At 35.1% G+C, this 26,942-nt stretch overlaps 1 protein-coding gene across 1 annotated transcript; it reads right to left on the bottom strand.

The window, feature by feature from the left end:
* Positions 1-5,660: 5,660 nt before the first annotated feature.
* On the bottom strand, positions 5,661-11,975 carry LOC125829270 (agamous-like MADS-box protein AGL9 homolog). Its single transcript, XM_049508520.1, has 8 exons — positions 11,733-11,975; positions 10,661-10,739; positions 7,826-7,893; positions 7,646-7,745; positions 7,427-7,468; positions 7,223-7,264; positions 6,346-6,479; positions 5,661-5,956 (listed from the first exon to the last, which is right to left on the bottom strand). The coding sequence occupies exons 1-8, from the start codon at positions 11,915-11,917 to the stop codon at positions 5,881-5,883; spliced, it is 726 nt and encodes a 241-aa protein (XP_049364477.1). The 5' UTR covers positions 11,918-11,975; the 3' UTR covers positions 5,661-5,880.
* Positions 11,976-26,942: the final 14,967 nt, after the last annotated feature.

The following is a 26,942-nucleotide window of genomic DNA, read 5'->3' on the forward strand; positions in this document are numbered from 1 at the left end:
TAAATTATGATGTCTTGATTTCAACTGAGTTGCATGAATGCAATAAATTTGTGTGAATCTTTAGGAAAACGAGAAGGTTGATGTCATTAAATTGAGATGCTTTAAGACTGTGCTTGAATGGAAAAATTGTCTCAGAATTGGGCGTAAAAAGTGTTTTGTTTGAAAATAAAAATAAACCTTTGACTAAAAAATGATGGTGGAACCAATGGTGAGATGTGCTTGTATAAAGTCTTTTTATTTTGAATATTTTGTTTTTGATGGTTTTAAGTCAAGTATGTAATTATGCAAATTCAATCTTAGGTGTAGGTGTAGCTGAGCTTAAGTCCTATGCTTAGTGCATGTTTTGCTTGAGGACAAACAATAGTTCAAGTTTGAGGGTTTGATGAGTTGGTATTTTACCAACTTCTTGGACTCAAATTCATGAATTATTGCTATATTTTAATTCCAATTGAAGTGATTTTAGGCCCATGTTCTCTTGTATGCAGGCGTTTCTTAGAAAAAAGTAATTTGATTGATTTGCAGCTGAAAATCACTGAAGCACACCAATGAATGAACTGGTGTCCCACATGAATAAACAGATGTTTCACTGGCTTGAATGGAGCAAGATTGCCTTAGTTTGGTGCTACAATTGGCGCGGTACAATGATTGACCGGTGATTCGGCGGTTCTAGCACACATGCTCTAATTCTATAAGAACTAAAGATAAAAGTGATGAAGTGACTGACGCTCCACAATTCCAGATCGGTGTTCCACCGATCCAGTGTAAGTCTGAAGACAAAAGTTGAAGGATAAAAATGTAATTATAGAAAGTAGTGCTTTCTTTGGAAGATCCCAATGATATAATGAATGTGTAATTGTGTACCATTTATCATCTTTCCTACTAGGGATAGTGAGAAGAGACATCTTTTGTGAGAAAAGATATTCATAGGGTATAGTAAAAAACTTCTTACCTTGTAGAGGAAGAAACCTCAAATTTGTGTTACTCTAAGCTTGAATTTCAAATTTTGTGAATCATATTAGCTTAATATGGAGATTTCCTACTTGACTATTGTCTTTATTTCTTCGTTTATGAGCAACTAAATCATTAGCTAGGGTGTGTGTGCGCTAGATGGGGGTGTAAACCGCTGAATGAGTATTGATTAATCGGCTTTAACATTGATTGTATGACATGGTTTTACTGTTATAGAAGTTTAAATCTAAAAATCAGTGGTTGCAAACATTGATTGACCTGTCTAATATCGTTTCGGCTTTGGAAAGTAAAATGGACTTAGTAAGACTCAATAGTAGAACTTGTTGAAATTACTCTATGAGTTTGAGCCAAGAATGAGATAATCCGAGTATTTTCTCATGTAATGATATGAGCTACGAATAGTCTATCTACTCAAGAAATGTTTGATGTCATGCTTGAAAGGTTCTTTGAGTTAAAGAAAATCCAAGGGACATACATTTGATAGTTCAGGAGAATATCAAAACTTAGACTAGACCAAGCACTATCCGTGTAACAATCAATTTTATTACAGTTAATCTTTACCTACTCGAGTTGAAATCCCAATCATTATGCACACACCCCTAGTCCTTTCCAAACTTGCTAGACCATATTTGTGTTGATTCCCTGTTTTATTATTTGATATTGACGAATTTTAGTTGTTACTACCCCCCCCCCCCTTCTCCATTTTTATAGATACATGCTTGTTGAGAATTCAATTTGTTAGTTTATTTCGAGTTGTAAAATCAATTTAAGGTGATTATTCCATCTTCCAATCCTTATGGTTCGACCCTGATCTTTAAAATTGGGTAATTGTTTTGCATACGAACGCTAATGCCCTGAAAAATGGGACATAGTTGAGCGCTTACTATTTATTTACAATGTTTTTAGTTAACAATGAAGTTCTTATATTCTTTTAATCGCTAACCAAATGAACTTTAAATTCGTCATTTAATATACTTCAAATCAAAATAAAATTGAAATAGATTAGAAAATCATGAAGTTGTAATCTCTAGAAACAAAAATACATATTTAAGGAAGCAAAATGTAATTTCCTTAATTAAGATTGTAATTTGTGCTAAATCTATAATCAATAAAATATGGACGGTAAACACTTTTAAAAAGTGATAGTAAAAATGAGATGAAAAGAAAAATTGATCCTATTGAATTCACTATGTATTCTTAGGGAAATTATTCCCCTCAAGCACAATAGGTTATGAATTCCTCACAAGAGAGAATAATTTACCTCATCAAATAATTACATATATTATCATTTTTAATAGTTTATACCATAAATTATTGAAGATACAATGAGTTTTTGGCTAAAAATATCTTTAAACTATACCCTCAACTTAAACTACTTCCTTAAATTATTTTTCTAAAAAGAAAACATCCTTCAATTATTTAAAATTTGACAACTTTCATCCTTTTGCTAAAATTTATCAAAAATATTAACAAATTCGTCACAAAAACATGTACAATTCACACTACTCTCAACAAAACTCCCTAAATCACTCCAATAAACCAATTTTGTTCATTCTACATACATCTAAAATAATATTATTATTATTTTTTTAGCAACAACATTTGCATTGTCTTCCTTTTAATTAGCAATTATTTTAATTTACTTTTCATTTGATTTGATATCAAAGAGTTATCAATGGAAATATTTTCTTTCATTGAATATGCAAAAAGTGGTGTCGATCGGAGACTTTTACTTCTAATAATAGAAAACAAAACTTGAATACTAGAGATCAAAATGAGCTGAATCTTGATTGCCTCAATTATCAATTTGCCCTAAAAATTATTAATCTAACAACATTTTGACTTTCCAAGGTGAAGATGATATGAAATTAAGCTCCAACTCCATTCAGTTGGTAAAGGAGAAGAACAAATCATGTCTCCTCGTAGACACACCGTCCTAACATTATTTTTTTTAACAACAATCATAAGTCTCAAATTTTTTATTTTTTGTGGATGCTTTATCCAAACGGTAATAATATTATAGAATTTTTTATGAGAATTGTCTGAATTGCAAATGTTTTTGTGGGGAATTCGCCAATTTTTTGATAAATTTTAATAGAGGGATGAAAGTTGTTAAGTTTTAAATACTTGGGGGATGTTTTTTGTTAAGAAAGATATTTTAAGGATGTAGTTTAAGTTGGGGGTATAGTTTAAGGATGTTTTTAACCAAAAACTCGAGATACAATCAATACCCATATCCTTAAAACTAGGATTGATTAATTATCTTTATATTTAAACTCTAAAATTGTATTTTAATTAAAAATAAATATCTATTTCTCAGGGAGTATGAGTTAGGATAAAACTGAAACTCTTCCTCTTCCTCTTCCTCTTCCCTTGATCTATCGAAATTTACTAAGAAGAAACACTCCATTAAAATGTTTGTTCTACAACTTGTCAACACACACATCAAATTCTTAGCCTTTGATTTTCTCACTCTCAAACCAATCCCCCACGAATCCACCAATTTTTCTCTGAAGGGGAGACACCTCTCGTGCACAAAGACAATGAGTATCGTTGTAAGCAGAGATTTCAAGCCCAATAGATTTATCAAATTAGACATTGACGATGGCACTAGTTGCATACCTTGTATACTATGGATCAACCAAGAAACTTCACGCCACTTCTCCCATCGGATCTAGGCACAGTGAGCAACACTAATGAATCAAAAGGTGAAGCAAACACCGCCGCGGTGAGATGCCCTAACCAGACACTAACGTATTCAGAAAGTTTCAATAAGTGGAGATTTACGCATGTATTTAACACATTATTGATGTATATGATACATTATTGAGATACAATTATATGCATATAGTTTTTATCAGTGTATCTTATTATTAAGTGTGTATGTATCTAATGAATATATTGAAGATTCACGTACTATTGGAAATTTATGAATGTATTTGACATAATTTGTTCTATCATATATCTGAGTCTTGTCATATGTATATGGTCTTCTTTCATGTATCTTAATATGATCATATAGATTTGTTATGTTATTACAATGTATCGAACTATTTTCGTATTTATCTAGATATATACATGTTTTCGGATATAACGTATGAAATTGATATATACTTGATACATGAAATCATACATATAAAAGATACATGAAATAATGATAATAAATACATCAAATTAATGAATTTATTATTTTAAGAGTAATAAAATGAAATTAATTAAACATAGATACACTCTTTGATTTCCTCCTTATATTTAGATATTTAATTAATTTAAATTCCGAGAATGAATTATCAATGTACTATGAAAATCCTCAATTACCCCTTTAAATAAGGAAATGAGTTACTACCAATTAATTTAAACAAATAAAATATGTATCTCTATTTAAAAATTTGGCATATACATGTATCTCTCGGATCAGACTTATGTATGCTAAACACGAAATATGGTAGAGGAAGTAATATTTGAAACTATCCGGAATTTTAGTAATTAGAATCTGAACTAGTGAGATTTATGCAGTATGCCCGTTCTTTATTCGGGTCGAAATCTAGGGACCATTTGAACGTATGCATTATACCATAGTTAATGCACATAAATCTCGTAAAATAGACATCATTTTAGTGAGAATCCATGTTAAAATCTATGAAGATGTTGGGTTTTATTTTCCCTGATTTCTTACTATAAATAGGTTTTCCTTTTAGAAAAATGTTTTAATATTCTGACTAGTCCTCTTCTTGTAAGAAAGGTTTTAGGACTATAAATATAAATTTGTTCATTCTAACTTAATCAGGATTCACAATGTAGTCCTAGAGTTTTGAGAGTTTTGGTTATGGAGGAGAATTTGTGAACCTCCTTGTATTCCGAGTGAATTAGTTGAAGTTATTTCTTTCTATATTTTGCACTCTTATATTTATAGTGGATTGATCATCTCCTTTGTGGATGTAGGTCGATTGACCGAACCACGTTAAATCTTTGTGTCTTTTGGTATATTTCTTGTTTGTCTTCTTATTCATGGTCTTTCGAGGTTTGTTTTGCTAACTTCCGCATTACACCTAATTATTTCGGTCCTAACAGATGTGCCTATAATTCTGATTTTTCCTTTCAGGGGGCCTTGCTCAAGAAATTTCGATTGTATGATATTAACATCTATTCTAGGTCTTTGATAAGTAAACTTACCGACTAGGGTCCATTTTCATTCTTACGCCTTAAAGATAACTGACAACATGCCATTGTGGGTTGTTTGTTGAGCCCTGATGAGGGAGCTTGTTTTTGAATTTTGTTTTGGGGGAACTGTAATTCATGCATTGATGAAATTTAGTGTGGGGTTATACAATCTTTTCATGTAGTAGTCCAGGAGGAGAGTTGAGATTCTCTTTTGGGCTTGCTTCAGGGGTGGTCGCCGCCGACTGGCTCACTAATCGTTGCCTAGAACAGAGTGAATGTTAGTAACCGTTAGAGGTTCTGTACGGAGAGAAATATTTTACACAAGGCAAAAAGCTTACATTTATTTGTTTCATCGGGGAATATGCTTACGAGTTACATTCCTACGCCTCTCCTATATACCCTTGTTGTAATGTAGGAAGGACATTAGATGAAACAGTGAGTGAAAACTAGAAACATATTCACACATAAAAGTACTCATACAATAGAGTTGATTGTAGACTCAAACAAAGCAGCAACTAAAGAATAGAAAATGGAGGAACATAAAAGTTAACTGATTAAGCACTCAAGGAAATCTAGTTTATGATTTACTAACAATAACGGGATTGTCTTATGGATCCCCGTTTAGTCCAGGATGAAACGTTTTCTCAAACAACATACAGGAATTAATTAGGAGAGATTCAATGTTTATGATGATAGGAAAACCATTGAGCATATTTATAATAATAATGTTACGATCAGAATCATGAGCTTTCAAGGCAACCAGCCAGCCATGTAGTTATTCACACTCGGACCTGCTCCTCCTACTGTTATTGGATCATTCTGATACCTGCCATAATATTGAAAAAAAACAATTATCTATAAGATTCGCAACAGAGAATTTACATGAAGTATGTCACACGCGATACAGTTACTTTAAGAAAATTGACAGATTCATATAACATAGACACATAGTATGCAACATAGCTAACATAACTACCCCTATCCAGGGTCAAGTTGTCACTCAATGCAGTTTAATTGACTAGAGCTATTTGTCGGATTGTTTTTACTCTCCTCTAGGAATTCCCACCTTTTTGCTTCCTTAGTAACTCGAAATTACAACCTTAAAGTTAAAGTTAGGATATGCTTATCATCTAAGCAAGCCCCTCATTGGGTGATGAATTATCTTCCCAAACATATTGAAATAGAAATATATGTTCCAAAAAGTTGAGGACATACCCAATTTGCAAAGTAGGTTCACAATCCAAAGGATGAAAGAAGCCATCGCCCTGATTTTGAGTTGTTTGTCGGCCGTAGCCCACATCTTGTGCATTTGGCTGCCACTGCAGATTTAGTTGGCTTCCTTCCATCAACTACAAAATGAAGTTTACCAAATTCTTATTTGAAAGTTAAATATTTAGTACTAAATATACATATGATACTTCATATTCTTGTGAAGCAACTATGACCAAGACATGATATATTTGTTCTGTTGGTGACACCTTCACTCCCATCACACCTCATCTCGATCTTATTAAACGAGGAAGTAAACATATCAATAATGTTTCTCCCTATATATACTTGCTTTCCCAAGATCCTTCTCTGGAAGACATTCTTTTAGATTATATAAATATACTTTAGTTATGAATAACCCTTTTAGTCAGGAATTTGATCAAACCAAAGGAAAAACACTACAAGAAAAGTGTGAATTACATGGGAATTTTCCTGGGAATTAGTATGAAAATTTGTAGGAAAATAAGGTTCCTACAGATTTTCATACTAATTCCCACGAAAATCCCCATGTAATTCACACTTTTCTTGTAGTGAAAGTCACGGGTTACCTTTGGGGGTTACTATCTCAAGAAAGTCACTTCCATCTCTAAAGAAGTTTATGCACCTCCACGACATGTTCGTGTACATGTTATTGTGTGTCAAGGATCAAACATATATAGCGTAGAATGGAAAAGAAGAAAAACATAAGCCCTCTCATTTCGTTTTGCATCCAACACAGACACCATGCATTTACGAAACACATTTTAATTTCTTAATGGTTTCAAATGATCGAGTACTACACAATGCACTATCAAGAAAGGAGAAGAAGGAAAAATGCACCTACCCTTTGTTTCAAGGTTCTGTTGGCTTCGTTCAATTCATGTTCCTGCCATATGAAAGGTTACCATATCGTGATGAATATGAGTAGGAAAACTCAAAAGTTTTTTGTTTTCACATGATACCAAAAGTAATACTTACTAGTCTATCAAAATCACCTCTTCAAGGCATATTGTTCAAAGCTAGATATTATCAAAATAAACATATGTACCTTTCTCTGATGATCTGTAAGTTGATCCAACATTAACTGAGTCTGGAAAATTGGAAACTAGTAGTCAGTGCAATCGAATTAACTGAAACAAATCTTAACGGCAATCGCCTTTTTTTTAATAATAAAAAAGATTTGTTTCACACCTGTACCTGTTCTAATTAGAAAATTCCGTTTTTTTATACTAGTAATTATTGGTGGCTAGCAATATGTGAAATTTACCCGAGTTGATCTGATCTGTTTGAGCGACATATCAAGTTGCCTCTCAAGTGATTCAAGTTCTTTGCTGTTCAAAGGACCAAGATCTTCACCAAGAAGATTCCTATTGACAAATCATCAAAAAGAGTACTTAATTATTGAGTTCATAAATTAACAAATTAAATGAAACTTTCTATTAAATACCTCTGTGTTCGCTGCAATGCTTCGTAACGTCCTTTAAGCTTCAAGTACTCCTGCTGGCTACTAATTTCCTATCACCATAAACAGTAATACAATATTTAAATGCTTAACTTTACATGTTTTTTGCCTTATGGACTGCAGTCAGTGCTAATAATGGTACGGTGGATCGATCACATGTGCACTTTACTTTATCTTGTTCTACCAACCAGGATTGTAGTGGCATTCTTAATCCAGAGGTCTCGGGTTCGAGTTTTCTTACGGAGCGCAAATTATCTCCAGGACAAAAAAAATTATCTTGTTCTTGCCAATTCCCCCTTTATTTTCCAATCATTGTTTAATAATTCCAACAATGTTTCCCTCTAGCGACCAGCAAGTAGCAAGCACCGTCCAAGTTTACGTCTTTAGGAAGTTATTCTTGATATAATACTTTGAAGCTAGTGTCTTATAAGATCACTAAATTATGATAATTTATTTATCAAATTCATTTAATTTTGTTTTGTATTTATAAAATTACATAATTTAAAAGTTTTTATTTTAAAACTTCAATCGACTACCTTTATCATTAAACAAATTTAACATAACAAAATAAATTATCTTTTATACAATATAAACATATACCCAACAAATAAACAAAATTTGAATTTTATTTAAATTAATTTTTCTTCTACTTGTTTCTTTATTTCTCCAAAATATCTCACAAAAAAAGGTTTTTGAAAAATTCTATAAGGTTACTCGTATTATAAAATATACTTTATTTATATGAATGTCCAAAAAATATAATCTCTCTATTTTTCCACTACTTCTTCAACATATTATGTTCCACCTCTTCTATGAATTCAAATCCTTAATATTATGTCTTCTATCTTCTACATGATCTTCCCCCGGCCATAATTGTCATTGTTAATGCCATGTTGTGACAATTTTTTTTTTTTTTTACCTTTATGAACACTATAAATAAAGGAAGACGATAATTATCTTCTCTTATTCTATACTATTTCTCTTATTTTTTTATGGTTATTCTGAGCTTAATTTTATTGCAATTCATGCAAAATTCTTCTTAAACAATGGATTTCTTCATTTGGTGTTATTAGAATGTCATTTTCTTTTAAAGAGTACAATTATATTCTGACTTTCAATCAAACAAGTCTCCTTTTTACTAAGGAACTAAAGTTGGTTATACGCTTAAATGTGTGGCTTTACAGAAAGATAATCCGATTCACAAATATTTTACTAACTGTGTAAGTAGAGTTCAAAGAAGAGTCACACCACAAAGTGTGTGACATAGACAACCTAACCTTGTGTGCTTTTTAAGTGTTGTTTCCATAACTCAGGCAATCTATCCTAATTTGTAGCTTTATTCTGTTCTTAAAATAAATTGAAGAGAATTAACTATTAATTAGAAAATTGAATTATTTTAAGCTGATTTAATTAAGCGGTATTGATAAGATCAATTATCAATTTTACAATTACTTTTAATTTTTGCAAATCGATAAGAAATACTAGATATTTTTGAAAGTCTTCAAAATAAATAGAAATGAAACATATAGCAACTCGAATAGTAGAAAAGATGAGAAATCACAAAACTGTCTAAAAGATATTTCACCTTTCAAGATAAATAATAAGTTAAACTTACCATCAGTGCATTATGAATGATAACAAGAAAACATAACAAGCGCATTAAAAAATCATGATTTGTTCTCATGGAGTCTTCATATGATCCAATGTGTTTTCTATGATTACGAATTACTTGCCAAGAATCAACTAACTATCCGTATAATACGTTACGTTAGAGAATGCACTTAGCTTGTTCTCGTTGGTTATCTGAGAGCTCCCAAAGAAATTTATATTATCCTGTTGCCTGTTGCTACCTTAAGGTTTACGTCGGATCCCCAGATTTTTGCACTAGCATTAATTACGCGAACATGTCATTTGACGGAATTGTGCTGCAGCTAAATTGCTCAGACTCTTCAATTTCTCAAAGACGATGATCAAGCAAAGATAATTGGAACTTTGACCCACTTATTTGGAGAACACATCATATATATATATATATGGATGAGGATATCTTAATTAACAACTAGCACACTTTTCATTTAAGTTGTTTGAATTTGGGTGTGGGTGTCCAATGAGGTTGGATCCTCTATGATCTAAATTTAATGATTTGTGATACGGATCCATATATGGATAGACGGTGGGAATTCAATTAAAAATAATTTAAATATCTAAAAATAGAGTTATTAAACCTAAATTACAAGATATTATGAGTAAAATTGAGGAGAAAATATTGATCAAGGTGAGAATCTTGAAAGAAGATAAATGAAAAGAGAATGACAATAGAAATTTATATATGTACAAGTTACTCATTTTCTTCAATTTCATCTTAGTTTTGTTTTAATTACCGAAACAATTGAATCTTTTTAAAATTTCTCTCTCGAATTTGGTCAAAGTAACCAAAAACGATTGACCAGATCCGATACTCACCCCACACCCACATCGTGTCGACATATATAGATGTTGCACTGAAATTGAAGAGTCCGAGCAATATGAACACTCCCGTGTCTAGTCTTTCTCTTTCATTACCTTACTAGATTTTAAACCCTATAATTTGTTTTAAAATAATGAAATAGGGTATTGCTTCTCACCCTAGAGGTTTTTTTTTTTTTTTTTTTTTTACACAGAGGTGAGAATTTTCTTGAAATTAACAGCAGTTACACAGTATCGCTTTTGGCGTTCCTTTGTAGATCTCCGGATTTCACCTCTACACACGAAATTCCTAATAAAGCAAGAATACTCACTAATTGTGGAAGAAATTAAAGAAGTTGAAATATTAACATTTACCAGTGCTTCTCGTGTGGATATATTCGGTTCAGGTGCTCCATAGTTGCACTTCTGGTACCTCTCCAACGTCTTTAGCATGCTGTTGTTCATTGTTACAAACATTTGATGTTTCAGTTCATCAAATAAAAAATATGAAAAATCCTAAAAAAATAAATAAAATATGTAACGGTATTTGATTTTTCTTATGAAGATAATATTAGAATTTAACTATTTCCAAATTTTTAGTCAGATCCAGTAATTGTAGCATTCTGATAGATCTACTTTCTTTTCTTAAAGATGTAGTTATGAAACCAAAAGATTTGTACCGTAACCGGATATAAGATTGTTTCATCAACTTATCAAAGGAAAAAAAAGACAACTTAGAGATCAATAATTAGATTAAATATTTAGTAAATTTTTAGGTGAAAAAGATTAAGAAGAAGAAGAAAAAAAAGATAATCAAAGTTTGAAGATGAGCTTCCATCAAAAGTAAATGATCAAAACGCATAAAAGTAAAAACAAATCCCAATAAAATACAAAAGTAGGGTTGTAAAAGCCCTAAAAATTGCAAAATTTGTGACCAACACCAACCAAAAGCTATATTGATGAATGAACAGTGAACCCTAAATTTGTTGATAAAATTTTCTCTATGCATAAGAGATGAAAAATAAAACTTAAGCTTTATAGATCAGACCATCTTAGCTGCAAAGAAAAAAAAACAGTGTTTGGTTTAAGAGGGAGGTCAAAGAAGAAGAAAAAAAGGGAATTAAAATGAGTAGAAAGAACACAAAATAGAGGAGACTAACAAGGAAGACTGAGAAGAGAAACTGAACATAGATATAGAAATTTTATCTTCTTTTCATGATTTCCTCTTGCAGATCTAACAACACCTACAAGCACAAAGTCCTATACACACCAAAATATTCACAAAAATGGAAAATTTATTCTCCACACACACATACAAATAAAAAGAGAAATACTTAAATCATCCAATCTTACTCATTTAGATCTCAAAACAACAAGAAGAAAAACATAATCTAGAAATATGAGTAGACGACATAGATAGCTCGCTATACATAAATAATTTGAATACCTAGAGCTACTGCAGAACTCATAGAGTTTTCCCCTATTAGAGAAGATGATAAGAGCAACCTCAGCATCACAAAGAACAGAAAGCTCATAAGCTTTCTTCAAAAGTCCATTTCTTCTCTTAGCAAAGGTCACTTGCCTGTTGATCTTGTTCTCTATTCTCTTTAGCTCAACCCTACCCCTTCCCATTTTTATTTTTTCTCTTTCTCTTTCTCAAACTCACAAAAGCACAAAATCCCTTTTTCTTTGGTTCAATCTTTTTATATATACATGCATTTATAGATACATATGCAATATGTATATATAGCCATAACCATAGTAAGCACAACACTACTCCTACATTTATCTTACATTACACTTACTATAACACAAATTTTGTTATAGTCTTTTCTTATTCCATTTGTACAAAAATAATTTGTGAGAATGAGTTTAATTATTCCTAGGGTATTTGGTATTGTATGAAATTGTCACGTTACACCTTTGTTGTCTTATTTGATATGTTTTTATTTTGTTTCTTCATTTTTAGTTATACAAAAATTAAATTTTTTTAGCTTTAGAATGACACCGGATTATCTCAATTTAACCCTTTTCCCCCTATATTTTGAGCATTTTTATTTGTCTGTTTACCATAATTTAGATTAGCATAGGCATGGCCTGAATTAAGAGTTTGCAGTTTTAATTTTTCTTTGAAGAAAGAGAGAAACTTAACTTTTTGTGGATAGTGTGGTTCCAATCCACAACTCTAGCGTGGAAAGCATTTTCACGATCCCTTATTTACCATTGATCCGTCAATCAATTTTGTTATGAGTTCACAAATCAATATCAGATATATATTTATTTATTTTTTAATTATAAATACAAAATCTACAAAATAAACTACCAAATTCGTTCGAACCCCACCTAGCTCCGTGTTTGTTTGGATGAGATTGGAGAAACAATTTGGTGAAGGAGAGGTGTTTGGTAAGTAGGAAACCTTAAAAGCTGATGTGTGAACGGGTACCCTAAACAGATATGTTATCTGATGTCATAGTGACTAAACACATTAGATACAACTGGCTTACGTAGAGAGTCTATTTTTGTATGCTGGATTCATAGAGTGTATTCGATTAAGTCCTATATTATTAGTATTTTGTTTAATATATTTTTTTAATCTATATATGTAATAATATAGGTATTAGTTATATATTTTATTTGATATTAAGGATTATATATAATATTAAAAGTCATAATATTGTTAATGGAAAGGATTTTAATACATGCATCACAATAGTTAAAGATACACTTACTGATCAATTTTATTTTTTTTACAAATAAATAATTTTTTTTTTTTTATGTGATGCATTTTACTTTAATATACCAAATCAAACACTGCATAACAAAAAGATCTCAATATATCTAGGGATGACAATATGGCGGAGCGCATGCGGGGCAGGTTGCGGGTCTATGCAGTTTTATACGGGTTCAAATTTAATTTTAACATTTTACATTTTATAAAAGTGATAGTGCACTCTTCAAAAGTAAGAATACACAAATCTCATGACTAATTCATTATTTTTTATTCAAACTAATATTAATTGAAAGTTACTAAAATATTCATGATAGTAAATAAAAATGGTTCAATTAAAACTAATACAATTTCTTACATGCTTCCCAATTGGCCTCTAAAAAGTAAAATTTTAAATCATTATCTATTGAATTAATATAACTTAATGAGAAAATGAATTTATTTTTGTAAAAATTATTTTTAGTATCAAACTTAATTAAAAAAGAAAATAATAAAAAATTTATGCGGGGTGGGTTCATGCAGGGCGAATGGAACGGATTGAAAATTTAAAAAAAATGTTATCCGGGGTGGAGCCCATAAGTATAATCAATACAAGTATTACTAATACACCATTATTCATATATATTCTACCAAACGACCCCTTAAATTGGTAACCTTTTAGATATGTATTACTAGTATCATTTACGCTTTAGTATAACAATTTTTTTTTTTTTTTAAAAAGGACTTTCATATAACATTTTATTATATGCACTTTATAAGAACATCTCGTTTTAAAACAGTTAAAAATATTCAGACAAATGATCTCATGAAGTTTTCATCTAATTCGATTTGTATTGAATGACAAGAAACGACAACTTTTATTTATATATATGTGTGTCCGATATGTTTGGAAAATATTTTCAGATTTTTTCATCTTTGATTAGTCAAAAAAATTTAAAATATTTTCTTCAGAAAATAAGTAGTTTAAAAATAAATAAAAAATGATTTGCTGAGTGAAAATACCGACAACAAGTTATACAAATGGCATTCTATATTGATTATGTTTTCTCCACCTTCCGTCACACCTCATCTTCACTTCCACTCCACATAGTTGTGGAGATAACAATAGCTTCTATACGGCTATACCCACCACCCCACTATCCACCTCCACCTCTCATATTATTTATCTAGATTATATATAAATAGTTTTAGAAATAATTTTTGCATACATACCAAATTTAAGAAAATAAGTAAAAGAACATTTTAGTATTATTATGTCACACCCCAAACTCGAGGGGCACAACTGGCTCCTGATGCCAAAACTCAGGCCTGAGCTGACCCTGCTGAACCATTTGCTACTAGTGCATGACAGCTACACGCAATCAAGAAATCAAACAAGTATATCTCGGCTTAAAACTAAGCCATCGGCCGGCAAGGCCCCTGTCAACTGAGCTATAAAAGAAACAGCTACTCCCAAGAGATCATATAAATAAATAGTCAACTAGCACAGAAGTCCTAATTGGGCCGTCGAGGCCACCATGATATCTATACCAAAACTAAAAGCAGGTATATATCAATACAATACCTCAAACAACTCACAAGCTTCCGCAAACCAACAACATAGGCCAGCATGGCCATAGCGTAGCTATAAACCCCACACACTAGTTTGCAAACCTCTAAGAGTAGTAAAGATTGGTGGGACAGGGCCCCAGCCTACCCATAAAGATATATACAGCAAAAGGTAACAAACCTCCCAACTCTGGCAGCTCCGGAGGAAAGGGGCTAGCCAACCAGATAAAAGTCAATCCTGCTGCTGAGGAGGTCTACTTAGTCATCTGTCAGGACCTGCATGCATGAATGTAGCGCCCCCAAGGCCATGGACCGTCAGTACAAAATAATGTACAGAGTATGAAAGGCAATAGACTATGATGAGGTATCCTGATATACTAGAATAATCCAATAAATAAATCAAGGCTAAGATAAGTGTACTGACCTACTCCTAAATCTAAACTTATCAAAAATAATAAAACAACAACCTAACCAAGCCCCCATAAGCTCGGCAGGTACAAACAGCACACAAGACCACCTACTCAGGCCCCTATAAGCCCGGAAGGTGCCAATCAGCCTATATACCCCTATCAGTAGTCCCCTAGCCCCGTAGGCAGTCACATAGCCCTCTTAGGCATTAATATAGCCCCTTAGGTAGCACATAGCTCCCTTAGGCATCAACGTAGCTTATAGACAACTCATAGCCCTCTTAGGCAACAACATGGCCCTGTAGGAAGCACATAGCCTTCTTAGGCGTCAATATAGCCCTGTAGGCAACTCATAGCCCTGTTAGGCATCCATATAGCCCTGTAGGCAGAACATAGCCTTTCTAGGCATAGATCACATTCCTGCAGCTAACCACAATAGCCCCAACGACAATAATAACAATCCAACTGCTAAAGGCGAGCAATTTAGTTATAAGCAACCTATACAAATAGCCTCTAAGTCGTGTCCAACAAAGAGACACTACTAACTGAATAAGAATCCTGACAACGGATGATTATATCAACTCGAGTAGCCAACAATCAACAATCAAGGCTACAAGTATATCAAGGATAACAACCCAAATACATTGCTTCTAAACTTTAAGGAAACATGTCGTAAGTAGGGAATAGCCTTAACATACCTTTTTTGCTAAATTCACGTGGCCTAATGACTTTTACTCAATACTCCCTCGATACTACAACAAGGTAGGACCATAATCAACACACAAAAATAAAAGATACCATGACAATACGATAAAATATATGTATTTTCGTCGCAAATTGCTATTTGCTGCTTATAAAAGCTAGAGTCGATGAAAGAAGGGTCTTACCTCGATCTTAAGGTCGTAATACGTTTCAAAACCTTCAAATATATCCAAACCCTTGCTGTACCAACACTAAAATGTGATATGCTACGCAATCGATAAAACAAATTATACCACGATGATGAGCCCAACGCGTAGAATTCGTCAAGGACTTGAGTTGAGAAAATCTATATTTCACTTGATCCTAGAAATGGGTTTCTCTAATTTCTCTGATTTTCAGCTTAAAAATGGTGAAAAAAGTCGAAGGAGAAGATATATGTAACATTCCACCGACTTAGGGCCCCACCTCAGTCCCACAAAAATGCAAATATCTCTCTATTCTGAAGTCGTATGAACGAACGGTTTGATGCGTTGGATACTAGACTCGTAGACCTTCGATTTCATAGTTTGCGGGGACCATAACTCTTAACAGATTGGGAGAAAACGTTCAAGACATTTGGCTCAAATTTCAGACAAATCTTTAAAAAGGAATTTACGGTAACTTTCGCCAACTTTTATTTTATCACTTACCTAACTTCAAAACTTGAGATACCATACTTGAACACTTAAAATATCACATAACACATCATTTTTAATTTATTACTCACCCTCCTTGTCTTTCCACGAAGATACGAGTTAATTTAGACGTTTTTAAAAGTCGGGGTGTTACATATTATTTACTAAAGGATCTCGATAATTTAATCATGCAACTTAAACAAAAACTTGAGTTGACAATTTAGTCTTACTTTATATGACAAATCCTACTACTCATAAACGATACAAGAAAAATAAACTGTTTGTATAATTATTCACTAAAGGATCCTTCTATTTATGTCTTTGACCAGTTGCAAAGTGGTAAAAAGATTAATATTGTCTATGGTTGTAAATTTGCGCATGACGTTGATTATGTATGGGACTATTAATTAATTAGGGACGAACTCAAGGTAATTAATTCAATAAATTAACCACCACTTTTTGTTTTTTTTTCTTAGAAACTAGTTTTGAAATTAGAACTAGCTCACCCTTTAATATTGACATAATATATAAACATGACCCTTAACTTGGCTTCAGCGGACAACTATGCACTCCAACTTTGAGTGTGCACAAGTAAGCACTTAAACTTGTATAAAATTGACCAAGTGGACACACGTGTCCTACATGACATAATACATGTAGAACGCCACGTAGGACACAAAATTGCCATGTAGGGTGCCATGTAGGACGAATGTGTCTATTTGTTCAATTTTATACAAGTTTAAGCGTCTACTTGTGCATATCCAAAATTAAAGGTCATAGTTGCCAGCTGACGCCAAGTTAAAAGTCATGTTTATGTATTATGCCTTTGATATTCGATACTTTATTTGTGGACTCAAATTGTTGGATACATTTTATTATCAAAATAGTTATTCAAATTAAAACCATGGCTATTATTAAGTATTGAAAATGACCATAACTCCCATATAAGGTCACTACTCCATGGTCTTTCATATCTAAAATGTGGTTATCACTTCTTTGAAGTACTTAGGTACTCATCTCAAGGAAGAATTGAACACCAATAAGTTGTACTCATTCTAACCTTGAGATGGTGAGTGAAAAATATTGTAGAGTGCATGAAAAAAGTGAGAGAAAAAGAGAGTGTATTTGTTGAAGTAAAATGTTGTTTTGGTGGAACTTTAGACTAAATATTTTATCCAGAGTTTATTGAGTTATAAGACTTAATTCGGTTGTTACTTTGGAGAAGACGAGTCAAGAAAATGTAATGAACCGTCCCGTCATTATAACTTTTGTTGGGATGTAAGTACTTGAGTAAGGTTTTCCTCGGAAGAGTGTCACAATCCAGGTCTACTCCCTAGGTGTGACCCGCACATAGGATCACAAGTATCCCAAGCGAACCATTGATATTGGCAATACTTGGTCATTGCACTTTTGGGACTTGTACTCGTATAATAGCTTTGTACTAATGTCCACCAGGTCGTGGATTTCTGTAACACCTCAAAAATTTGAAAGTCAAATTGGAAAGGAAATAATTGTATTTTTGGCTGCTGCTTCAGGCTTATGATACCACTTATGGTTCGTAGAATCTTCCACGGATTGTAAATGTCACTCGTAGGATTTGAGTTGAGTTTTAGGAATATCCAAGCCCTAGTAAGTTGATCTAGGATTGACCAGGAAGAGACATAGAATGGACTATGGACCGTAGGAATTGCCCGTAGAATTGATCTAAACTTCGTGAAATGTTGGGCTTAAGGTTGAGGTCTAAATATAGGGTCTACGAACAGTACAAGGGTCGATGGTCCGTAAAAAGGGTTTTGTGGAAAGTGGGTTAAATATTGGGTTCTAGTACTTGGTTTTACGGTTAACTAGTATGGTCCACAAAAGGGTCTCAAACCGTAAACCTATTCCGACTATTTTAAATGAGGGTGTTTTAGTCTTTTCCTACATACATAGCCCCTAAACTACATCATTTTGACCCTATAACTACCCCTATAACTTAATTAACTCTTCAACTTGAACCTATTCCCTCACATTCACTGAATTCCCCTAATTCCCTCCAAGTTCATCCCCTTCAATTCTCTCTCAAGGTCCAAGGTGAAGGCTAGGGTTTCAAGCTTTACGGTCTTCTTTGTATTTCTTTGCTTAGGGATTTGATATCAAGGTATGTGAGAATTCACCAATGGATCCCTTTCATCCATTAGGTCCCAAAAGAACTACAATCTCCAATTCAATTTCACCCAATTCAATTAGGGTTTTATGTCAATCTTCATGGATCCTTTTTATTATGATTCAATTGATGTAATTCTTTCTTGTTTTGCATGATTTAACCTAATTATATGATTTTATAATTAATTTCATATATACTTATTCTTTATACTTTGGTTTTCACCTACAAACTATGAACTGTGATCATGAATTGATAAGAGATTATATGCATGCTTATTAAAGGATGAAGTTATGATTTAAGGATTCTTTTAAGTAAGTATCAATGGTTTGTGAAAGGTTTATCACAATTTGAAAGGAAATCATGACTTAGATGCGTAGGAAGATAAGTATCTAGATGAATGAAGTTATGAAATTATGGTTTAGAAAGGAGCTACTCTTATACGACTTTATGATTTGGATTTGTATTATGATTATTGTATTTTCTAATATTATGTTTTGATAATTGACTTCATCTATTCCATAGAGATTTAACTTAGCACCAAGAATACTTTGAGATGGAGGCTTAAATAAGATAGTCTCTAGTGGAAATCTCTAGTTCCAAACTACGTGCCCCCGTAGGGCGTCTTAAATGACTTAGTTTGTCACGCCCCGAGGCTACCCCCTTGACGTAACACGGGACCTAGGATCACGAGTGACCCCAAGCTAACCATGAGTCTGGTATATCATAAGCATACTGAAAATACTGAATAAGACAAATACTATGCGGAAGCTAAATAATAGATAACAGGAAAATGGGGAATCCCCAACTAGTCTGAATGTAAATATCATACTAAGAGTTTAGTAACACTGACAGATCAACTTAACAAGTCAAGCTGATACTACTACTATGTCTGAAAAAGTTGATTTGCTAGGATATGCCCCCATCTAACTCTAACAAAATTGAAACGGAAATGTAAAGACTGAAATGAAATATGTCTATTGTCCTCGAAGTATGAAGACTCACCACTGACGCTGCTGAGTGCGGATCAAGAATCGATCTAAGCGTGATCTGGATACTGAGTACCTGAACCTACATTATGAAAGGATGTAGCGCAGAGTTTGCGTCAGTACTTGGAATGTATTGAGCATGCATCATATAGATACTAAGCTTTACAATATATGTAAACTGAACAAATCATAACTTAGCAATGACATAAAGTGAGTAAGGAAGTAAATACTGAAAAGCTAAACTGAATGCAATGACCAAGTGCTAATCATGAACATGACATGCTAAACTGAATACTAAAGTATATACTGAAAACTTGGTCAAATGCACTAAGAGTCTGACTGTGGGAGCTACTATTAACCGACATAAAACCACGTGAGCTAAACGTGGAGTCTGATGTATACTCCCCATTGAGATGACCCAATATACCTTGCCAGAGGTATAAAGGCATGACTGGCGTGATCACTAAATCTGATGCCCAATAGAGGGGACATATACTCTTACAGAGGCACATAAGTCTGGGACTATGAGGGTACGCTGAACCCTAGTCTGACTCGGTGCTAAGTCTACTACCAACTGAATATGTATATGACATATTATGACAAAAATACTAAAATGTTAAATAGCTTAAAATACTGACATGCAAAATCTAAGTATGCAACATTTATATACTAATAATGTTACATTCGAAAGATGGAACATGATTATCTGTTTAACTGACCTAACAAGTGAAATTCATGAACTACGAGAATATACACAAACTAGGGTTCTGAGTTTCATACATGGAATTAAACAACGTTTCCAAGAAATCATGATATCCAACAGCTAAATCACAATAATTATCCAAGGATTTAGAAATCCTAGGTCAAAACAAGCCATGTAGAATCAAGGATCTTACTAAATTCTAGGGACCTAGTGGATGAAAGTAACCCACTAGTGAAATCCCACATACCTGGTGATGAAATCTACAGAGAAATCATTCGATTTCCGGGCTGGAACTTGAAGAAAACCTTCTGCGTGTTCTTAAGAGGCACACTTCTTTTTGCTCTAGTTTCGAATAATTTTTGGAGAATAATGTTTTATGTAGGTTCTGACTAGATTGTTAGGCTTATACTGAGTAAAACGACATAGTTTAGGCTTTAAATGACGTAGTTTAAATGCCCAATGCATAGGGGAAAAGACCAAAATGACCTTAACTTAAAAGCTGACGAGGCCCTTCCACGGAGCCACTGACGGACTGTCAAAGGGACTATGGCCCATCAAGTGGGTCGTGGTTCCTAGCCATGGTCTACTGGTTCTGGGGAGGTCCACCCATGAGCCCTACCATGACCCGTGTGAAGGATCACGGACCGTGAAGGCCACCGTGGTTCTTCACTTGGGCTGGGGGTCTGTTGGCTGAAGGACGACGGACCCTCCCACGGCCCGTCATCATGACCACGGCCTGTGGTGGGGCTCCGTGGTCTAACGCCTGAGCCCTGGTTGCTTTGTCTCACCTCCACGAGCCTTCCTACGGCTCATGTGGGGATCCACGACCCGTGAAGGGTCTCATGGTCCACCACTTCTAGGTGGGTGTGAACCGCGATGAGGGTGACGGACCGTGGTCCTGATTACGGCTCGTGAACCTCTCAGTGGTTCACTTTTTTCTCTGAAAAGTCCAAGTCTGATTTTTTAGGTGTTACAATATCTCCCCCTTGGGATCATTCTTCCTCGAATGAAGTCTAAACTAGCTGAGTATGGAGGGAAAGATTTGCAATCCGTACCACTAAGTACTAGAAACTGATATCTAATTGAACTGAGTTCCAAGAATATGCAAATATGCTGAAATGCAAGAACACATGAAAGAACAAGATACTGAGACTGAATTTACGCAAGAGTAAACTGAGAGACTGGAGATGAACTATTACCTGAAGCTGAAATGGAATCGAAAGGAAATAAATGAGGATACTTGGCCTACATGGCTGTTTCTGCTTCCCAAGTAGCTTCCTCTACGAACTGACTCCTCCACAAAACCTTCACTGAAGCGACTTCTTTATTTCTCAACCTACGAACGTGACGGTCAAGAATCTCAATTGGCACCTCTTCATAAGTGAGACTATCCTTCACAGCCACACTCTTTAATGATACAATCGACGTCGGATCACCCACACACTTCTTCAACAATGAAATGTGAAAGACTGGATGAACCGCTGCTATTTCTGCTGGTAACTCTAACTCATAAACCACATTACCAACCATTTTCAGGATTCTGTAAGAACCTATATAGCTAGGACTAAGCTTCCCCTTCTTTCCAAATATCATCACCCCCTTCATAGGTGACACCTTCAGGTAAACCCAATCATCGATTTGTAACTCTAAGTACCTTTTCCGCACATCTGCACAGGGCTTCTGACGACTCTGAGCTGTCTTAAGTCTATCTCGGATGAGATAAACTTTTTCCATAGCTTCATGAACCAAATCTAGCCTAATCAATGCTGCTTCACCTACTTCAAACCAACCAATCAGGGACCTGCATCTACGCCTATATAGTGCCTCATACGGGGCCAACTAAATATTGGAATGAAAGCTATTATTATAAACAAACTGTATGAGAGGTAGGTGATCATCCCAACTATACTTGAAATCAATCACGCAAGCTCTTAACATGTCCTCTAAGGTCTGAATGGTATGCTCTTCCTGACCATCTGTCTATGGATGAAGTATTGTACTGAGATTTACCTGAGTACCAAGATCTTTCTGAAACGATTTCAAGAAATAAAAGGTAAATTGAGAACCTCTATCTTAGATCATAGACAAAGAAACCCCATGCAACCTGACTATCTCGTGGATGTAGAGTTTGGCGTAGTCCTCCGCTGAATCTATAGTTTTGACAGCCAAGAAGTGAGCGGACTTAGTGACTCTGTCTACTATCACCCAAATGGAGTCATGTTGTCTACGACTATGAGGTAAAACCGTTATGAACTCCATGTTTATCACTTCCCACTTCCATGTAGGAATGTTAATCTCCTGAGTCATACCTTTTGGTTTCTGATGCTATACCTTAACCTGTTGGCAATTTGGACACTTAGCCACAAAATCTGCTATGTCCCTCTTCATGTCGTTCCACCAAAAGACTTCCCGTAAATCACAGTAAATCTTAGTGGTACCTGGATGAATGGAATACCTGAAGTTACGAGCTTTGGTAAGGATCTGTTGCCTTAACTCACCCACATTAGGAACACATAAGCGATCCTGGTAACGAAGCACACCATCTCCCCACTGGGAGAAAACCTCAACTTTCTGTTGATGAAGTGAACCTTTCAACTGAAGTAATATAGGTTCACTATCCTATTTTTCCGTAACCTCCACTACGAATGAAGATCTGACCCATTCTGAACTATCACCCCACTATCTGATGTGTTTGTAAGGTAAACTTCTAAGTGAACAAGCCGGTGAACATCTTTTGCTAACTCTTTCCTTTCTGCCTCAACATGTGTTACACTACCCATAGACAGTCTACTGAGAGCATCAACCACTACACTGGCCTTACCTGGATGGTAAAACACATTTATGTCATAGTCCTTAAGGAATTCAAGTCATCTCCTTTGACGAAGATTCAAATCTTTCTGGGCGAACACATACCGGAGGATTTTATGATCTGTAAATACATTAAAATGAACACCATACAAGTAGTGTCTCCAAATCTTTAGGGAAAATACTACAACTGCAAGCTCGAGGTCATGAGTCGGGTAGTTCTTCTCATAGACCTTAAGTTGTTTAGAAGCATGACCTATGACCTTACCTCGCTGCATCAACACACAACCTAGGGAGACCCTGGATGCGTCACAATAAATCACATAACCATCTAAACCATCTGGTAGGGTCAAGACCGGAGTTGTCATCAACCTAGTCTTCAGTTATGAGAAGCTTTTCTTGTACTCATCTGACCACTAAAACTTGACCTTTTTCTGAGGCAACTTGGTCAATGGGGAAGCTATGGATGAAAATCCCTCAACAAATCTCCTGAAATACCCGACCAAACCCAAGAAATTTCTGATATCTGTTAGAGAGGTGGGTCTAAGCCAGTGCTGCACTGCCTCAATTTTCTGAGAATCTACTCAGATCGCTTCACTAGATACCACATGACCAAGGAAAGCAATGGACAATAGCCAGAACTCACATTTACTAAACTTAGCGAATAGTTGGCGATCCTTTAGAGTTTGCAGGACAATCCTCAGATGAGTCGCATGCTCCTCTTCATTCCCAGATTAAATAAGGATATCATCAATAAACACGATGACAGACAAGTCCAAATACTGTTTGAACACCCTGTACATTAAATCCATGAAAGTTGTAGGAGCATTTGTTAGTCCAAAAGACATAACTACAAATTCATAATGACCATACCGAGTTTTGAAGGTTGTCTTCAGAATGTCACTATCTTTGACTCTAAGCTGATGATAGCCGGATTTGAGGTCTATCTTAGAAAAGTAACTATCAACCTGAAGTTGGTTGAACAAGTCATCAATTCTGGGGATGGGATACTTATTCTTGATTGTGACCTTGTTCAACTACCGATAATTAATGCACATTATGAGAGAACCATCTTTCTTTTCACGAACAATACTAGAACACCCTATGGAGAGATACTAGGTCTGATGAAACCCTTATCTAGAAGGTCTTTCAACTGCACTTTCAATTTCTTAAGCTCGGATGGAGCCATTCTGTAAGGAGGAATTGAAATGGGATGGGTATCTAAAAGGAAATCTATTCCAAAGTTGATTTCCTTTTCGGGAGGAACTCGGGAAGATCTTTTGGGAACACTTATGGAAACTCATTTACTATCGGGACTGAGTCAAGAGTTGGGGTTTCAGACTTTGAATCCTTAACCCGAACAAGATGATAGATATACCTTTTGGAAATCATTTTTCTGACCTTAAGGTAAGAGATAAATCGACCTATAGAAACCGAGCTACTACCTTTCCACTCTAAGACTGGCTCGTTTGGAAATTGAAACCGAACTATCCTAGTTCTACAATTGACTGAGGCATAACATGAATGTAACCAATCCATGCCTAGAATGATATTAAAATCTACCATTTCTAACTCTACAAAATCTGTTGAGGTGACTTTCTAGGAAACTACGACAAGGCAATTTATGTATACTCGTCTAGCTATAACTGGGCCACCAACTGGAGTAGAGACTGAGAAGGGTTCTGAATGAGTTTCTGGACTGACACCGAAGTTTACTTCTATATAGAGAGTTCCAAAAGACAGTGTAGCCCCTGGATCTAACAATGCATAAACATCTAAATAAAAGACTCGTAACGTACTAGTGACCACATCAGGAGAATCTTCCTGGTCCTGGCAAGCCTGAAGAGCATACAACCTGTTCTAGTGCTCATGATCGCCACCTATACCAAATGAGGCACCCTACTAAGTTGGGCGACCTGTTGGTGTAGCTGGAGTGGTAGACTGAGCCCTATTGTTGTTACCTCATTGCCCCTGCCTGGCAGAAGGGAAATCTTTAAACTTATGGCTAGACTGACCACACCTAAATCACCCTTCCTTTCCTACAAGACATTCGCCCGGATGGTTCTTACCACACTTTGGACAAGTAGGGAAAGTTGTGCTACCTGAATTACTCCCCCCAGGCTTAGAGCCTGATGCCCTACCTTTCTGATACTGTCGAAACATGGGGAATGGAGCACTAGCTAATGAAGGTGCTGGGGCTGTAAATTTCTTCTGAAACTGTGAGCGATTTCCACTACCCAATTTCTGTTGAGAGTATTCATAGTTCCTTGTTCTAGCCTTCTTGTTGTTCTTAGCCATTTACCTAAGCTTATCTCCCTCAACCTACTGAGCATGAGTCATAAGCCTAGAGATATTCATATCCCCTAACAACATAGCATTCCTGCACTCGGTCTTCACCAAATCGGATACCCCAAACAAGAACTTGCTCATTTGTGCCCTCGAATCAGCTACAATATGTGGAGCATACTTGGAGAGCTGAGTGAACTTCAACCTATATTCTTGGACTGACATTGAACACTGCTTCAAGTTCATAAACTCTTGCGCCTTAGCTTCTCTCAACTCCCTTGGGAAGAACCTGTCCAGAAAAGCTCCAGTAAAACAATCCCATGTCACAGGAGTTGCATTCTCACCCCTATTTTCTTCCCACTGTGTGAACAAAATATGAGCTACAACTTTGAGTTGATAGGAAGCTAACTCTACACTCTCAGTACCAGTCACTTGCATTACTCTAAGAATTTTCTTAACATCATCAATGAAGTTTTGTGGGTCCTCACTAACCTATGACCCTAGAAACTCAGGCGGATTCATCCGAACAAAGTCTCGAACCCTAGCTGCCACTGATCCACCATTTGTGTTAGTAGGATCTGGGACCTGCTAGTTGTTCTGGTTGGCTACACTATGAGCCAAGAGTTGGATCGCATTCTGAAATTCTACATTCGTAACCTCATGGTTCGGGACTGGAGGAACTGCGTTAGCATTATGTGCACTCACATTCCCTGCGTAAGGTCTACGAGGAGGCATGATTTGAAATGTATAACGACGAATTAGAAAAGAGAAGTTGGATCATACCCACGTACGATAAAAATACAAAGAAAGTGAAGTTTTTCTTAAAACACTCTGTAGCCTCCCTCTCATAGACGTGGTGCACTTCACACCCATGCAAGAGACTTTACTTAGTGCGGCTTTCATACATCTTAGGACACTCGAACCTAATGTTATGATACCAAGTTTGTCACACCCTGAGGCTACCCCCTCGACGTAACATAGGACCTAAGATCACAAGTGACCCCAAGTTAACCTGAGTCTGGCATATCATAAGCATATTGAAAATACTAAATAAGACAAATGCTATACGGAAGCTAAATAATAGATAACTAGAAAATGGGGAATCCCCAACTAGTTTGAATGTATATATCATACTAAGAGTTTAATAACACTGACAGATCAACTTAACAAGTCAAGATGACCCTACTACTATGTCTGAAAAAGCCTCTAACTAAGTTGAGTTTCTGGGATATGCCCCCCATCTAACTCTAACGAAACTGAAACTGAAATGTAAAGAATGAAATGAAAGCATGTCTATTGTCCTCGTAGTATGATGAATCACCACTAAAGCTGTTGAGTGCGGATCGAGAATCGATCTAAGCACGATATGGACGATGAGTACCAGAACCTACATCATGAAAGAATGTAGCGCAGAGTATGTGTCAGTACTTGAAATGTACTGAGCATGCAAGATATAGATACTAAGTTGAACAAATATATGTACACTTAACAAATTATAACTGAGCAATAACATAAACTGAGTAAGGAAGTAAATATTGAAAAGCTAAACTGAATGCAATGACCAAGTGCTAATCATGAACATGACATGCTACACTGAATACTGAAGTATATACTAAAAACCTGGTCAAATGCACTAAGATTCTGACTGTGGGAGCTACTATTAACCGACATA

The sequence above is a fragment of the Solanum verrucosum genome, unplaced genomic scaffold (genome assembly GCF_900185275.1).
Source record: "Solanum verrucosum unplaced genomic scaffold, falcon-dt-bn FXZP01000028.1, whole genome shotgun sequence".
Lineage (NCBI taxonomy): Eukaryota > Viridiplantae > Streptophyta > Magnoliopsida > Solanales > Solanaceae > Solanum > Solanum verrucosum.